Source organism: Cetorhinus maximus, chromosome 21, assembly GCF_964194155.1.
Source record: "Cetorhinus maximus chromosome 21, sCetMax3.hap1.1, whole genome shotgun sequence".
NCBI classification, from domain to species: Eukaryota; Metazoa; Chordata; class Chondrichthyes; order Lamniformes; family Cetorhinidae; genus Cetorhinus; species Cetorhinus maximus.
Window position 1 is genome coordinate 66,068,886 of NC_135899.1, and position 18,664 is coordinate 66,087,549.

Here is an 18,664-nt window from a genome sequence, read left to right on the forward strand (position 1 = left end):
AGCGATGGTTGGATTCTCTCTTGTTGGAGATGGTCATTGCCTGGCACTTGTGTGGTGCGAATGTTACTTGCCACTTGTCAGCTCAAGCCTAAATGTTGTCCAGGTCTTGCTGTATTTGGACATGGACTGCTTCAGTATCTGAGGAGTTGCAAATGGTGCTTAAAATTGTGCAATCACCAGCGAACATCCCCACTTCTGACCTTATGACAGAAGGAAGGTCATTGATGAAGCAGCTGAAGATGGTTGGGTCCAGGACACTACCCAGAGGAACTCCTGCAGTGATGTCCTGGGGCTGAGATGTTTAGTCTCCACCAGCCACAACCATATTCCCTTGTGCTATGTATAACTCCAACCAGTGGAGAGTTTTCCCCCTTATTCCCACTGACTTCAGTTTTGCTAGGGTTTCTTGTTGCCACAATTGGTCAAATGCTGCCTTCATGTCAAAGGCAGTCACTCTCACCTCGCCTCGGGAGTTCAGTTTTTTTGTCCATGTAATGATGTCAGGAGTTGAGTGGCCCTGGTGGAACCCAATCTAAGCGTCAGTAAGCAGGTTAATTGCTGAGTAAATGCTGCTTGATAGCACTGTCGACAACACTTTCCATCACTTTGATGATGATTGAGAGTAGACTGATGGGGTGGTAATTAGCCGGGTTGGATTTATCCTGTTTTTTTATGGACATACCTAGGGGTGCAGTTAGTTCTGGAGTACAAGTCTTCAGTAATATTGCCAGAATCTTGTCAGGGCCCATAGCCTTTGTGTATCCAGTGTCTTCAGCTGTTTCTTGATATCACGTGAAATTTATCGAATTGGTTGAAGACTGGCATCTGTGATGCTCAGGAGGCTGAGATGGATCATCGAATCAACACTTCTGGCTGAAGATTAGTGCAATGATTCAGCCTTATCTTTTGCACTGATGTGCTCGACTCCTCCATCATTGAGGTTGGGGATACTTGTGGAGCCTCCCCCTCACATTGGTTATTTACTTGTCTATCACCATTCACAACAGGATGTGGCAAGACTGCAGAGCTTAGATCTGATCTGATGCTTGTGGAATTGCTTACCTCTGTCTATCGCATGCTGCTTCCCCTGTTTAGCATGTAAGTAGTCTTCTGTATAGCTTCACCAGGTTGATACTTCATTATTTTCCAGGAATTTCTCACCCTCTTTGCCCTTTTACACTCTTACCATCCCCTATATTCAGATAATTGAAGTACCCCATTATCTTTACTATGTAATTTTTGCATCTTTCTGAAATGTGTCTGCAAATTTGCACCGCTATCTCCTTCCCACTATTTGGTAGTCTCTGGGATGCACCCGGTAATGTAATAGCTCCTTAATGTTCCTTAATTCTGACTAACTGGACTCTGTCTTTGGCCTGTCAACTTCTTCATCCCTCTCCAGCGCTATAATAGTTCCTTTGACCAATACTGCCACCCAGCTCCTTTTTTCCTTCCCTATCTTTCCTGAATATCTCATAGCAAGGAATATTAAGTTCCCAATCCTCCCCTTCTTTGAGACAGGGTTCTGTTACTGCCCTTATGTTATAGTCCTATGTAGTGGCTTGCGCCTGCATCTTACCAACCTTATTTATCACATTCAATGCATTTACATACATATACACGAAACCCACTTCAGATTGCTTTGCATTTGCCCCGTCAGATTTCTTCTATTTCTGACCGATTCTTTACTCCAGTGCTACTTGTCTCTCTCAGTCCCCTGCACCTCTTTCCTCCTCTCTGATGCTTCATCCAGGTGCCTAATTCTTCTGTTTAGTTTAAACTGACCCCCACAGTGTTAGTTAACCTTCCCACGGGAGCATTGGTCCTAGCTCTGTTGGGGTAGCAACCAACTCCTCCCTGAACATGTCTCCTACCCCAGAACTTGTTCCAATGCACCAGGAATCTGAAGCTCTTCCTCCTGAAACCATATCTCAGTCACACATTAACTTGTTTTATCCTATGATCCCTCTACTCATTAACATTAAACCAGAGATTACTACCCCTGAGGTTCACCACCTTAACTCATCCCCTAGCTTTCTTTGACTGTAGGACCTCAACCCTTTTACTTCCTAGTTCATTGGTTCCCACATGGACCACAACTCCTGGCTGTCTCCCATTGCCCCCACCCCTGCCTCCAAAAGGTTCTGCACCCTCTCGGTATGGTCTTTACCCTGGCACTCGTGAAGAAACACACCTTGTGGGATTCACATTAGCAGTTGCAGAAAACTTGTCTCATCTTCCTGATTATTGAATCCCATATGACCATATTTCTACACTTTGTGTCCTCCCATACATAGTAATTTGTGCCACAATGCTGTGGATATACTCCAGACTTTACTTCTCCAAGGTGTCATCACCCACACTAATATTCAGTGCTGCAAACTGGTTTAAGAATGTCACGCTCGCAGTGGATTCCTGCACTGCCTGCTTTGTCCTATCTTGCCAGACACTCCTGAGCTCTTTTGCTGGAGTGACCACCCTTTTAAACATGCACTCCAGGAAATTCTCAGGCTCCTGTATGTGTGCAGTAACTCCATCTGTTCTCAGGAACCCTGAGCCTGAGTTCAAGCAAGTGGGAGAGTTTCCTGCACATCCTGGGAGTTCCTACATGGCACAGTTAAACAGAGAGTCAGTCTTTAAGGCACAGGAGGAGGCTATTCAGCTCAGCAACTCAATGCCAGCTCTCTGTAGAGCCATCCTGCCAATCCCATTATATACTTTGTTCTTTTGTGATCTTGTCTAAGAATGGAATTTTGGGAGGACTCTTTTTAATACTACCATGGAATTTTTTACATCATCTAAAACATTAGTACAGGCAGCCAGAGCCTCAGTTGAATGTATCGTCTGAAAGACAGCACCCCTGCTGATAAGTGATCTTCAGAAGGTGTTTTGTAAAATGTCTTAAAAGAGGTTGTTACTTACAATTTGGGCTTATGAGTTTGGGACTAACAGCATGGATTGAGGATTGGTTAATAGACAGAAAACAGCGAGTCAGAATAAATGAGTCATTTTCAGGATGGCAGGAGTGCAAGTGGAGTGGAGTACCAAACGGATCAGTATTTAGGCCTTAGCTATTGTACTCTAGATCAATGACTTCGATGAAGGGACCAAGTGTAATATATCTAAATTTTTGACACTACAAAGCTAGGAGGGAGCGTAAGCTGTGAGGAGGATAAAGAGAATATAAAGGGGTGTAGACAGGTTAATTGAATGGGAAGGTTGTAGATGGAAAATAAAGTGAGGAAGTGTGAAATTATCCACTTTGGTAGGAAGAATGCAAAAGCTGAATACTTTTTTGAAAACGTGACAGACCAGTAAATATTGGTATTCATAAGGATTTGGAGATTCTCGTAAGCGAATCACACAAAGTTAGCATACAAATACAGTAAGTGATTAGGAAGGTAAATGGTATGTTAATCTTTATTCCAAGAGGGTTGGAGTATCAACAAGGCTAGTTGAAATTATGTAGGGCTTTAATGAAACCACACCTGGAGAACTGTGTATAGTTTTGGTCTCCTTACCTAAGGAAGGATAAACTTGCCTTAGAAGAGTGCAACAAAGATTCTTGAGATTATTTCCTGGGATGAGAGAGTTGTCCTTTGAGGAGAAATTGAATAGAATGAGCCCACATTCTCTGTAATTTTGAAACATGGAAAATTCTTAGAGGCTTGACAGGGTAGATGTTGACAGTTATTTCCCTAATTGGAGAGTCTAGAACAAGAGGGGTCATAGTTTTAGGATAAGAGGTTGGCCATTTAGGACTGAGATGAGGAGAACTTTCTTCACTTGGAGCGTTGTGAGCCTTTGAAATTCTATATCCCAGAGAGGTGTGGATGCTCAGAGAGACTGAGAGATTTTTGGGCATTAAGGGAGTCAATGAATATGGGAACAGGATGGGAAAGTGGAGTTGATGTAAAAGTTCAGCCATGATTTTATTGGCTGGTGGAGCAGACTTGATGGGCTTGTAGGGCCTTCTCCTGCTCCTATTTCTTGTGCCAAAAACTATGCCAAAAGCAACAGATAAATTAAAGAAAATTAAGAAGTTGAAAAGAGTAAACAGAAAGGTTAAATTCCTTTATCTTCCAGAATGAGAAGCAAACTTATTTCTGTTGTTGACTGTAGTAAAAGTGCCATAAGATTTTTCTTAGCAACAATGCTGCTGAGCTCTGGAAAAACAAAATGGGTTATTTCTATGCAGCATGGATACTCCCTAGATTGCACTGAAATGACAAAAAAAATTACTTTTCTTTGCCAACCAAAATTACCATCCTGACTAGACCTGATTCTTTGATCTGAACCAAATGGCTTGCAACTACCTATTAAGACGCCCCTCCAACTCTCTTTTTTTTACGACCCTCCTTAAAACCACACTTTTCATCACCCCTCCTCATACCCACTTCCTTGGTTCGGTCTCAATTTTTTGGCTGATTACACTCCTTTGGACGTATTCATGAATTAAAGGCACTATATAAATTCAAATCCTTAATGTAATAGTCACCTTCCATGCCCTGTTAGCCGAACATTTGATAATCTCATTTGAAAATTCAACTTAACTGAATACCATTAGCTTCCATTCTAGCCTCTGTGTCCTGTGAGAGACTGTACCAAATCAACAGCCCATACCCTAATGCTGTTATTTCCTCTTGGAACCCCAACAACATGTTTTAAGGGGTAGCCTGCCTCTGTAAACCCATATTGGTTTGCATTTAGTGCCTTCATCATGAATGAGAGGCTTGGTTGCTTGTTGAATTTCATAAATGTGTGGTTTTGTGTTAGTAATCTGGAAATTATGCAAGAAAGAAGGATTCCAGAATTTCAAGCAATTGGCCCTTGAAGTGATGCAAACCTTCAGAGAGGGTTTAAACTCAAAGTCTCTGAGACATCATGAATCTGTAATTACCTTCAATGTTCAGTCAACAATCTTCAAAAACATTTGTTGGGATATTTGAATGAAGACCACATGGAACTAATGTAGTTGAATTCAATCTGTTTAGTAACCTTGATGTCATCAGGAGTCAATATCATGTCTTTTAGTGGTCATATGGTACCCTATAATCAGCTTAGATACCAATTTTTATGAATTCGAGCTGATGGAGAAGCATCTACCACTCCCCACCCATATACATAGATGGAGAAGTCATTTTAAAATGGTCATGCATCAAAAACTAAGAGATTTTGCAAAATTTTGTATCCAAAAACAGGAAAAAGTTGAGTTTGATTATATCCTATTATATATAATTATAATTATAAATATATATAATTATACATTATAAATTATAAGAAGGAATAAGGAATCTTTAGGAACAGAATTATTTAAGTTATTAGGCCCAAACCTTGTTTTTCATGGAACAACCCTGTTATTGACTCTGCTTTATTTCTGCCTTTGCAACATTGTCTGAATCTTTACCTCATCCCAACCACCACTGAAACCCTTACTCTGTTACTGTGAAACTCAACTTCTGTAACATTCTCTTTGCAGAATCCTGAGGTTTAAATTCAACTTACCTAAAATTCTGCTGGTTCACATCCTTTCCCTCACTAAATCACCACGGCCCTCTCCAGCCACTTGATTCCCAATGCATTGAATTGAAAATTCCGTGTTTAGAGATTTCTGCAGCCACCACATTCTATCTTTCCAAACTATGGTTTGCCATCTCTGTCAATTCCATTCATTCCTTCAATGCCTTTAATTAAAAATTTGCAATAAGAAAGGAGAAAAGCTAAGCTCTGATACTGACAGGCTGTAACAGTGAACTTTTCTCAGTCCTGTTTCATTCTTTTGTCCACTTTTTTTGTAGATTACCATCTATTTAAATCTGTATATTTTTGTTAGTAGGGTTGCTTCTTGCCTGTATTGATTCCGTGGATCAAATTTCACTGCAATTTTGACAATCCCTGCATGTGCTTTGCAGCTCTCTTTCTCTCTTTTGTCTCTCTCTCTCTTTCCCACTCTCTCTTCTCACTTCCCCTCTCTCTCTCCCCTAAGATTATTCAAGGTAGGTTCAGGCCTTGAGAACAGAAGCATAGGAACCAGAACTATAGCTATTATTTCACTCCAATATGATTGATTGGGTTGAATTGTTTGACTCAGTCTAGTTGTGCAGAAAGGGTTACAGAATATGAAGGAAAAAGGATCCCTTGTGTACACATAGCACATTATCATGCCTCTCAGCAACATCTTAAAGAACCTCACAAACACACTGGACTTATTTGAAGTACAGTAACTTTTATGCAATAAAATTTTATTAGCAAATACCAAAAGTATGAAAGAACTAATCGGAAAACACTAAGGGATAGAAATTTGCTTAAGCCTGTTTTCAGGCCTGAAAAGGGCAGTGCTCTATCAGAGTGCACACCAGAGGTGGAAGCCTGATCCAAGGAAGGCCTTGGGCCTCATTACCATATCACCAAGTTACCGATACCAATCCTGTGCCTGGAGGCAAGTCACTGGTTTGACGAGGATGAAGTTGGCTGACTATCTCATCGACAAAAGCTGTCAGGTAAATTTAGAGCCATGGGATTCAAGCATGGGGAGGGTGATCAATGGCTGACAGTGGCCTTCAGAAGCTGTGCAGCCAGGAGGTACACTCTTGCTCCCCTGGTTTACATCACAGTAAGTTTTAAAAATTGAGTTACCTTTAGGTTATATTAGAAACCAGAAAACTGAGCCTGTGGGAATTCTGTTGACCAATTTCAAGAAACGACCTTAAACGACCTTAACATTAGTGCCCTTATTAACCTATTCATGAGGCCTAATGCTATCTTAGCTGGTCTCCTGAGATAACTGAACATTATCCAAGGCCAGTGTGGTGTTTGGTGCATTTCAGATGCTCTTGGGGCACAGGACATAGTCCTGGAAAATTGGATCTTTGTGCCCATACCCAATTTCTCTTCCTTGACTAATGAAGTAGAAGAAAACTGATGGATGCTCACAGAGCCACAATCCTTAATAATATAGACCTTTATAAAATTAGTTCCTGTATCCCTCACCACTCCCATTTTGTGCAACAGTACTAAAACTAGAGTAGTATAAGACAACCTCTCACTTCTCTCTACACAGTTTAAATGGGATGGGAGGGAGGGAAGTTTGGAAGCAGCATTACAGATATACCTAATTGGAGCCAAAGAAATATTCATTTAGTTCATGAACAAAAATGAATTTTAATTGTATTGTAAAGTAAGGTGTGCAATTCGCAACTTAATGCAGTTCTACGCTTTCTATACTATATTTTTATTCTTTCATGGGATTTGGGTATCATTGCCAAGGCCAACATTTGTTGCCCATCCCGAATTGGTCTGGAACTGAGAGGATTGCTCGGCCATTTCAGAGGGTAGTTAAGAGTCAACCACATTGCTGTGGATCTGGAATCACGTGTCGAACAGGCCAAGTAGAGATGACAGATTTCCTTCCCTGAAGGACAATAGTGCCCCAGATGGGTTTTTACAATAATCAATGATAGTTCCATGGTCACCATTACTGAGACAAGCTTTCTATATTCCTTTTTTTTTTATTAATTGAGTTTAAATTCCACCAGCTGCCATGGTGGGATTTGAGCCCTTGTTCCCAGAGCATTAGACTGGGCCCCTGAATTACCAGTCGAGTAACATTACCACTACGCCACCGTCTCCCACATAAGAAATTGACTTAAGCACTGGTATGACTTTGCAGAGTCTTAAAAATACAATTTATGGTAACTTCATCAAAGTCAACATTTCCTACCATTCTGAACTTTGAAATGGGTACAATATGCCAGGGAAAAGATGAAGCGGAACAACAGAAATCCATGATGGAAACAAGTTGCCCACTTGGCAGTAACTAAGCCCTGAGTCTGCAGCCATATATTTACTGATTCCAGTTTCTGACACGTTGAATAAAGAGCTTTAAATGTTGAAGTAAAAACAGAAAATGCTGGAAATACCCAATAGGACTGGCCACATCTCTGGAGAGAGAGTTAACACTTCAGGTCAATGACCTTTCATCAGATTTTTGTAACGGTTCAGACAGAACTTTAACTCTCTTTCCACAGAAGCTGTCAGATCTATTGAGTATCTACAGCACTTTCTGCTTTTTATTTCAGATTTCGAGCACCTGCAGTATTTTGCTTTTGCCTCAATTATGAAGTGTCCATTCAAAGCTCCTGGTCTTTCAATTTTTAGCAATAGCACTTTTGAAAAGCTCTAAGGGCCTGGTGCTAAAGTGGATATTTAAGCTGTAGCATTCCATTGTCCTTGTTGATGAAACAAACTGGGTGGCAAGAGGTCACCGGGGCGGGAATGGGGAAGCTGAGCATAACAGAAAACCTCAACAACGACAAAGGGCATTGCAAACAATCTTCACCTCATGGTGATCAATAAAGCAACAACAACTTGCATTTATATAGCACCTTTTAATGTAGTAAAATGCCCCAAGCTGCTTCACAAGAGTTTTATCAGACACAATTTGACGCAAAACCACTTGATGTATTAGAATAGATGAGCAAAGCTTGGTCAAAGAAGTGAATTTTAAGAGATCACCTTAAAGGACGCGAGAGGGGTGCATAATCTTAGTGCCAGTAATCTGTGATGTTGTCAATAACAGCCACCAACACTGCAATTGATTTTTAGCAAAATCAATGCAGATAATTTATTTATGATATGCTCTGCAGATTACATCCTCTGAGAGATTAGTTATTAGCATGTTGTCTTTTTCTTAGTAACTGCTGTACTAACTCATTATTTCACAAAGTTATTTTATTGTTTTCTTTATTTTGATCCTGAAGTGGATGGAGCTGACATGAGATGGATGATTGAAGATCTGTAGCAGAGCTGGCAGCTGAGACAGAACTACTACCCAGTGGATTTCTGATGCCTGCCTCACCCATCCTGTCTGATCAACAATCTCAGTCCCAATCTCTACAGTGTCTGGGAGTTTATGTTGTCAGTGACGTGCAGGGTTTTCTGTTTGCTGTTGTTAATCACAACATGGAAAAGATTCAGACAATTATTTCCAACCTGTGTTGTATGTACTTGGCCTCCCCTAGTCTTCCACCTGTGCCATGAGTGAGTTACCCTTCTCATCTTTTAATATTTTCCATTTCCCAAACACTTGTACTCTGTTAACTGTTTGGCTTTAGAAAAACAGTGACACATGTACATGGAAAAATATCCAGTAAGAAAGAGGCAGACAAATATAAAGCTCCAACTTATTTAGTGGTACAAATAGATATTTAGGTCTAAAGAAGCTGTTTCTGGAGCAACAGTAAATGATATTTACAGTTCTTCCACTACCTTGTAATCTTGCACAGTTGATTAATGTTTTCATCTACAGGTTCTCTGAGCTGGGGCTGCTGTAAAACAGATGAAGTTTAGTTTGAATTTTATGGAACTCATAAAGCAAAATAAACAGTCAAATTACAAACAAGCCAAAAATTCAAACACAGCTTAAAAACACTTGGAAATTAACTACCTTAAAATGAAAAATGAGCACAAACAAAATAAAACAAATGAAAGGGTTAAGCTCATTTTAAATGACAGGCTGCATGGGTGCATGGATTTGGGCACTGTATAACCTCAGGATTCTGTGAATATGCTGTGATTAGTCTATATATAGATGGTATGGCTCAAGTCTGGAGTATGCGGATACTGTGGTGTTTGAATGGCCTGGGGTTGTACCCTATCATCCAACAACAGCCAAACCAGTCAGATAGTAACAAACCCTGGGGAATCGGCCTGAGTCATTTCAACAGCTTGAGACTCGATAAATACAGACTCTGGAGGCTCGGGCTGAAAGTGTAAGTCTGCAACTGAATTCAACTGTCATATTTTCTGAAGGGATTTAAAGCTGATGGAATCGTTTAAGCTGTGACTGGTAGCCATGGTTATCAAAAAACTGCACTAAATTTGCAGCACTTTTTAAAAGTCTCTTGCAATTCTTTTTTCCCTATAAATTTGTATTTTAATTTCAGCAGATCTTTTTCATCTTCAGAATCTTAATATCTAGATACATGTTTGTGAAGAATTTTGGAGGAACTTTTGACCCTTTAAGTGTTGAGATTTTTTATCAATAACGATAAAAAATCAATCGAAAGGACAGAAATTATTGGTTATGGCTGGAATGCGGAGGTGTGACAAGACAGTGTTTCTGCTGATCTGCTTACTGGGACTGTTTCTGGATTTAGTTAACGGGAGCTTGATGAAGCAACGGCCTCATTCGAGCTTTATCCATCGGAGGCTGAACAGCAGAGAAAGGCGAGAAATGCAGAAAGAGATCTTGTCTGTTCTGGGCTTACCTCGGCGTCCCAAACCTTTGTTGTCTATCAAGCGCTCATCGTCTGCCCCAGTTTTCATGCTGGACCTTTATCGCACTGTGGCCAATGAAGAGTCAGACAGGTGGCCACGGGCTCCGTTGCCTTTCCATGTGTTCCAGAGCACTCAGAGATCCCCGGAAGAGACCTTTCTCACTCAAGCAGATACTATTATGAGCTTTGTTAATGTAGGTAAGTTTGAAAAGAAAAAGTCTCGTGCATTACAGTCTACATATTTTTAATGGATTGAATGCAGACATGATCCTCTGCCAACACTTGTTTTAGGCCAGTTGCACTACAGAGTTTGGCTTCTCATTGGCGTGCAGTTTGTAATATAACCTGGGCATGAAGTCAATTTGTCAATGGTGCTTTACATTTTAGCAAACAACGTGAGGCCAGCTAGTGGAAGTAATCTCACACTAGCTTCACAGCAGCTTCACAGGAATGAAATGTGGCAGAGATCTATTGTCCCGATGAAGATTTGCTGAATTCTGTCAATGCAGATAAGATGTCTGGTGTGCAGGCTAGGTAGGCACTGAAGTACAGCTGACACTGTATATAGGATGTTTCCCACTGTACAATGACCTCTGTAAGCCTACCTGTAAACAGCCAACTTAATGGTGACCTGAGATGAATTCTCAAATATGGGTTTGGGTATGATGAAAGATTTTAAAATAAAAGTCAATAGTTGTATTAATTTCCTTTAACAATGTGTCCCTTTTAAGTACAGCTAATAATTGTTACTGGGCAGAAGACCTTTTATTTCTTTGGAATCACAAACTCTAATGAATCAATTTTAATTTTATTAGATAAACAAAAGTTTATTACCACAGTTTCTATCTTGGGCATTCCATATATCCCTTATGGAATAAACCTCCAGATGACATAACTGTATCATATGGGAATCCCATAGTTAGCTATGTGCAACAATAGGTCCTTTCCAATGATTACTAATATACTAAAATGGAGATGTAAAATCAGTTTATAAATGTTTGATTAATAAAAGATTGATATTTGTAATTTGCTCCAGTACCTAATGTGACTCATCATCAAATTAAGAAACCTTTGCAGCCATTACAGGATAATTAATTTAGGCTGGGGACCTGAATTATTCTGGTTTTGTCAATAGAGGACAAAACCCAGGCACAGTTTAACACTTTCCTAACTGTGAAGCATGATTACATGGCAAATGGTCTGTTTCTGTGCTGCATTTTCTATGTAATTCTTTGTGTAAGAGCATGTAGGGAATTTATAGTGCCATATAAATCACTGGAAAAATGCATACTCATTAGCTGGATTATAAATTTAGGTATTGCCATATAGTTTTTAAAAATTCAGAAAATACTGAAATTCTAAAGCATGGAGTGGCTTTGCCCCAAAGTATGTCCCATCCCAAAGAAAGTTTTTATTTATTGCACTTTTCCATCTTTATAACATGAAGTCAAGTACAATGTTATAGCCCATCACAACAATGGGCCATAATTTGCTGATGCAGGCCATCTAATGACATCTGCCATTAGTCCAATTTGCCCTTGTATGTTTCAGTTTCTAACATTTCTTTGTGTGACAACTTGCTGAAAGTGCGAGCTAGTAATGTTACATTGAGGGGAAAAGGACATCAGGGACCTGAGTGAATAGGGAAAACAACTGCATTCCCTGAACTATTTAGATTTAAGGATTGTGAAACACAGTGCACAGATTAAGAAGGAAATGTATATTAGAATGGGTGAATTCATTGTCACGTCAGGTACAGGAAGAGAAAATAGAGAGAGGAGAAAATATCTCCAACAGTTAAAACCTGAGTCACTGGGTGTCCACACTTGTAAATAGTTAATTTTCAGTTCTAGTCAGTTTAACTGGCAGCAATTAACACTTAGCACATCTATAAAAGATTTGAATTACCAGTAACATCATGTGCTAAGTTTAATTCATATCTACCATGCAATTAAGGCAACTTCACACCATTCAATGCATTTTAATAGTGAGGCAGACAGAGAGATATAGTTTTCATGAAACAAGCAGCAGAATGGCACAACTCTCACTACCTTCTTGAATTTTGAGTTTAACCCTATACCGGCCCCTTGCTTGAAGTTGCTGTACTGTTTACACAAAAATAAGGGTGAGTATCATTAGCCTCATCATTATTTTGACACACATTCTGAACCAACAACTTGCATTTATATAGTGCGTTTAATATAGAAAATCCCCCACAGAAGCATAATCAGTCAAATGTCATTAAAAGCCAAAGGAGGAGATATGAAGAAGGATGACATAAAAGCTTGGTCAAAGAGGTCTCTGTTAAGGAAGTTCTTCAAGGAAAAGAGTGAGATTGAGGGACATAATAAATGAAATGGTCAGAATATAGGGCCTGAAGGAACAGGAACTAATGGTAGAGTAAAGGGATTTAAAGATGCACCAGTGTTGGAGGAATACAGATTTCTCAGAGGGTTGAAGGTCTGGTAAAGGTTACAGAGTTAGGGAGGGGGCAAGACTGAAGAGATTTCAGCACAAAGATTGGCTGGGAACCAATGTAAGTCAGACAACACAGGTATGATGGATAAAGGGAATTGGTGCAAGCCAAAATATGGACAGCAGAGTGTTGGGGCTGAGATTTATGAAGGGTGGAGGGAGACTGGCCAGGAGACCATTGGAATAGTTGAGTCTGGAGGTTCCAAAGGAAAATCGGTGCAGCAATATTCACCACATCAAAGCTGTTCTGTCATTCAATTAGATCATGATTGATCTGTCCCTCGACTCCATTTATCCTTGATATTTTATCTAAAAAGAAAACTATTAATCCCAATCTTGGAAATTCAATTGGACCGTCATCCACAGTCTTTTGAGAGAACAGTTTTCAGATTTCCTCTACCCTTAATGTGAAAAAATGTTTCCTGATTTCACTCCTTGTGTGAAACCTTATCCAATGTCTTCTTCTGAAAGTCCCTATAGACAATACCAATAGACACTCCTCTCTCTACAAATGTTAGTGACCTGTTCAGAAAATCCAAATAGATCAGACATGACCTGCACGTGGCAAATTCTTCCTGACTCTCTTTGATCAGCTGAAATTTGATCATTCACTTAGAAACATAGAAACATAGAAAATAGGAGCAGGAATAGGTAATTCAGCCCTTCGAGCCTGCTCCGTCATTCAATATGATCATGGCTGATCCTCTATCTCAAAGCCGTACTCCTGCACTCTTTCCATACCCATTGACGCCTTTAGAGTCCAGAAATCTATCTATTTCCTCCTTAAATATATTTAGTGACTTGGCCTCCACAGCCACTTGCAGTAGAGAATTCCACAGGTACTTCACCCTCTGGGTGAAGATGTTTCTCCTCACCTCAATCCTAAATGGCCTACCCTGTATCCTGAGACTGTGACCCCTTGTTCTAGACCCCTCAGCCAGAGGAAATATCATCCCTGCATCCAGCCTGTCCAACCCTGTCAGAATTTTATATGTTTCAATGCGATCTCCTCTCATTCTTCTAAACTTCAGTGAACACAGGCCTAGTAGGCCCAATCTCTCCTCATACAACAATCCTGTCATCCCAGGGATCAGTCTGGTGAACCTTTGCTGCACTCCCTCTATGGAAAGTACATCCTTTCTTAGGTAAGGAGACCAAAACTGCACTCAATACTCCACGTGTGGTCTCACCAAGGCCCTGTATAGCTGCAGTAAGACATCCTTGCTCCTGTACTCAAGTCCTCTCATAATGAAGGCCAACATACCATTTGCCGCCTTAACTGCTTGCTGCACCTGCATGCTTGCTTTCAGTGATTGGTGTACAAGGATACCCAGGCCCCTTTATACATCAACATTTCCCAATCTATCATCATTTAAATGATACTCTGCCATTCTGTTTTTCCTACCAAAGTGAATAACTTCACACTTATCCACGTTATACTGCATCTGCCATGTCTTTGCCCACTCATTCAACCTGTCTAAATCAACCTGAAGCCTCTTAACATCCCCCTCATCACTCACATTCCCACCAAGATTTGTATCGTAAGCAAACTTGGAAAAATTACGTTTGGTTCCCTCATCCAAATCATTAATATATATTGTAGCTGGGGCCCAAGCACTGATCCCTGCAGTAACCCACTAGTCACCACCTGCCACTCTGAAAAAGATCCAGTTATCCTGGCTGCTAAATAATTCTTAATCCATGCCAATATTTACCCCCATCCCATGTGCTTTAATTTTACACACTAACCTCTTATGTGGGACTTAATCAAAAGCTTTCTGAAAATCCAAATACACCACATCCACTGGTTCTCCCTTATCCATTCTGCTGGTTACGTCCTCAAAGAACTCCAGTAGGTTTGTCAAACATGATTTCCCTTCCATAAATCCATGTTCACTTTGTCTAATCCCGCTGATATTTTCTAAGTGTCCTGTTATCACATCCTTTATAATAGACTCTAGCATTTACCATACTACTGAGGTTAGGCTAACTGATCTGTAATTCTCTGTTTTTTCCCTCCCTCCTTTTTTAAAGAGTGGGGTTACATTTGCCACCCTCCAATCTGCCAGGACTGTTCCAGAATCTACAGAATTTGGAAGCTGACAACTAACACATTCACTATTTCCATGGGCACTTTCTTTTGTACCCTGGGATGTAGATTATCAGATCCTGGGGATTTATCGGCTTTCAGTTCCATTAATTTTTCCAGCACTATTGTCTTAGTAATGTGAATTTCCTTCAATTCCTCCTCCTCACTAGACCCTCGGTTCCCTAGTATTTCTGGGAAGTTATTTGTATCTTCTACTGTGAAGACAGAACTAAAGTAGTTGTTTAATTGCTCTGCCATTTCTTTGTTTCTCCCATTTCAGACTGTAAGCGACCTTCACTAATCTTTTTCTTTTTACATACTTATAGAAGCTTTTACAGTCTGCTTTTATGTTCCTTGCAAGCTTACTCTCATACTCTATTTTTCCCCTCTTAATCAATCTCTTGGTCCTCCTTTTGCTGCATTCTAAACTGCTCCCGATCCTCAGGCTTGCTACTTTTTCTAGCAGCTTTATATGAGTCCTCTTTGGATCTAATACTATCCTTAATTTCTTTTGTTAGCCATGGTTGGGCTGCTTTTTCTGTTGTGTTTTTGTGCCAGAAAGGAATGTATAACTGTTGCAATGCATACGTTCATTCCTTATGTGCTGATGATAGATTCCAGTAACCTCTCAACAACTCATGTTAAACTGACAGGTTTTTACTTACTTCGTTTCTTCCTCCTGCTCTTCTTAAATAATGAAATGACATTTGCAATTTTCCAATCTGAAAGTGCAATTCCAAATAGAAGGCTTTGGAAAATTCTGACTATGTATTTGCCATTTCCTCACCTATTTCTTTGAATACTCTGGATTAGAAATAATCAGGTCCTGGAGATTTGTCCCTTTCTTAAGCCCTGTTTGTTTCTTCATTATCATTGTTTTATTTACTTTTAAACCCATTACCTTCCTCCCCTTAAATATATTTTTAGGTCCCCTCGTACTGAGAAAGGTATGACTGAGGGTTGTGTCAGCAGACGGGCTAAAGCAGAGGCAGGCAATGTTAAGGAAGTGGAATTAGATGATCTTTGTGATGGAGAGGACGTGGGGTTGCAACCTGGGTCAGGATCAAGTTGGATGCTGAGGTTGCAAACTGTGTGGTTTAGAAGTAGACAATGAATGGGAAGGAAATAAAATTACTGGCAAAGATACAAAGTTTGTGGTGGGGGGAAAGACAATAACTTTGGGCTTCCCAGTATCTAACTGATGGAAATTGCAGTTCATGCAGGGATGGTCTCAGACAAATGGTCCAACAAACAAACTAAGGGAGTGGAAGTATTGAGAAGTAGAACTGAGTGCCTTTGACAGACATGTAGAAACGGACCCTGTCTATGACTGATGTTGCCAGGGGGCAGCGCATAGATAATTAAGAGGAGGGGGCCTTGAGAAATCCAGAAGTCACGGTGCAGCAACATGAAGAGAAGCCATTGCTGAAGATGCACTCACTATGTTTGTATAGTTAAAAGAGGAACCAAGGGAAGAGCAGTGCCATTCAGCTGGATGATGGAGGAGAGGCTGGAGGTGAATTGTGTGATTGACCTTATCAAAAGCCACAGAGAGGTTGAAATGGATGAAGACAGTGTACTGTCATGGAAGATGTTGTTTGTGACTTTAAGGACTGTTTGAGGTCTGTACCAGGAAGGAAACCTGATTGGAGAGATTCAAACTGAGAGTTGCAGTAAACAACTCAATATAAATAAGTGTTTCATTCTTATTTCTTTCTGTGACTATCTCACACTCTCATCCCTATCTTATACCTGTCTATCTACTCCAATTGGAACACATTAAACCATGTCACTTCATGGTAACTGAAGTCAGCAGAGTGGGACAAGATAAGTTGGGCCAGCATGGACACAATGGGCTGAATGGCCTCCTCTGTGCAGTAACCATTCTATGATTCTACGACCCACAATGTGCTCCGAAAACCCTTTGGTTGTGGTCTGAACATGGGCATGTTTTTGGTGCAGGTTTAAAGTACCTTTTTTTGAATGATGTCCTTGTATAGATTGTGATCTACAAACTGATGCCTTCACTACTTTGAGAAGAGAATAGCTCGTATACAGGGGCTTATTAAGTTGTAGATTTGCACTTTTGTACACCAGTAGCACCATCCAAAACAATTCAGGATGTCAGGTGTGCTCTTCTCAAATATATCCCTGATCATTCATTTCCCTGAATCTTTAGATAACACATTACTGATATTGAAATGTTGCAGTATCCTGGACCTGCTAAGGTACAAGAATCAGATAATCCTCTTTTCCTCAAATTCATTGTAAACTGCCTTTTTTTTAATAGATTTAAGATGAGGATTCAAAGTGTAGCACTGATAATCGGACAATCCTTTTCTCTGCTTTGAATGCTGAATTGCTTGATTTTTCAGACTAGTTGCTTCTTCAACCTTGTATTCATGAAGAATTATCTATAAATGATGGCTGCATGTTAATGGCTGGTGTTAATTTTTAAATTGAGGTCACAGTAATGATCTGTGGAATCTGTTTAACGTTTTCAGGAGTAGGGCAAACAAAAAAATCATGTCAGGTGAGGCACATATTGGAAATTTTCAAGTGTTGAATAAAAAAGGAAAAGAGTAAATAAAGTGAGTGTTGGTCCTCTAGAGAGTGACAGTGGGGAGTTAATAGTAGATAATAAGGAAATGGCGGAAGAAATGAATAAATATTTTGCTTCTGTGTTCACTATAGAGAATGCAAAAAACATTCCAGTAATAGCTGTAAGTCAGGAGGTGAATGGGAGAAAGGAACCTGGTGAAACTGAAATCTCTAGGGAAACAGTACTGAGCAAATTGATGGAGCTGTGGGCTGGCAAGTCTCTGGGTCCCGATGCACGACATCCTAGGGTCTTAAAAGAGGTGGCTAATGAGGTAGTTGATGCGCTGGTGTTAATTTTCCAAAATTCGCTAGATTTTGGAAAGGTTCCATCAAATTGGAAAGTAGCAAATATAACCCTCCTACTCAAGAATGGAGGGAGGCAGGAAACTAAAGGCCAGCTTGACGTCTGTCATAGGGAAGATATTAGAATCAATCATTAAAGAAGCTATAGCTGGGCACTTAGAAGAGCTCAAGGCATTAGGGAAGAGTCAGCATGGTTTTGTGAAAGGAAAACCATGCTTAACCAATTTATTAGAGTTTTTTGAAGGAGTAACATGTGCAGCAGATAAAGGGGAGCCTGTGGACGTACTGTACCTGGATTTCCAGAAAGCATTTGATAAGGTGCCACGTCAAAGGTTATTACGGAAAATAAAAGCACATGGTGTAATAGGTAACATATTGGGCAGAATTTTCTGTTTGATGTGCGGAGGGTGGGCCTCGCATGTCTGCACGTAAAATGATGCACGGTGACGTCGGGCGAGTGAGCCTGAGATCTCCCCTAACTGTGGGTGGGCACCCCATGCCAGCAGCTCTGAAGCTCACAGCTGCCCTCAACTTCTATGCCTCTGGCTCCTTCCAGGGGTCGGTGGGTGATCTTTGCGGTGTCTCCCAATCAGCTGTCCACACTTGTATCAAGCAGGTTACAGACGCTCTGTTCAGACAGGCATCAACCTTCATCCACTTCCGCTGTGACCAGGCAAGTCAGGCACAGCGAGCCAGAGGCTTCGCAGCCATTGCTGGCTTCCCCCGCGTCCAGGGTGCTATAGACTGTACACATGTGGCCATCAAGGTGCCAGTGGGTGAGCCCGGTGCCTTCGTCAACAGGAAGGGCTTCCACTCCATGAACGTGCAGATAGTGTGTGATCACAGGATGCTGATTCTACAAGTCTGTGCAAGGTACCCAGGCAGCTCCCATGACGCCTACATCCTCAGACACTCCCAG

General features: G+C 40.6%; 1 protein-coding gene and 1 long non-coding RNA gene across 3 annotated transcripts in view; one reads left to right on the forward strand and one right to left on the reverse strand.

The window, feature by feature from the left end:
* Positions 1-9,170: 9,170 nt before the first annotated feature.
* On the reverse strand, positions 9,171-10,360 carry LOC144695945 (uncharacterized). Its single transcript, XR_013580034.1, has 2 exons — positions 10,269-10,360; positions 9,171-9,326 (listed from the first exon to the last, which is right to left on the reverse strand). It is a non-coding gene; the product is annotated as an uncharacterized LOC144695945 (long non-coding RNA).
* LOC144695943 (bone morphogenetic protein 7-like) overlaps positions 9,991-18,664 on the forward strand; it is a 71,610-nt gene continuing 62,936 nt past the window's right edge. For both annotated transcript variants that reach the window (XM_078567042.1, XM_078567043.1), the window contains exon 1: positions 9,991-10,475. In XM_078567042.1, coding sequence (XP_078423168.1) covers positions 10,085-10,475 — 391 coding nt within the window. In that variant the 5' untranslated portion in view covers positions 9,991-10,084. The remainder of the gene's footprint in view (positions 10,476-18,664) is intronic.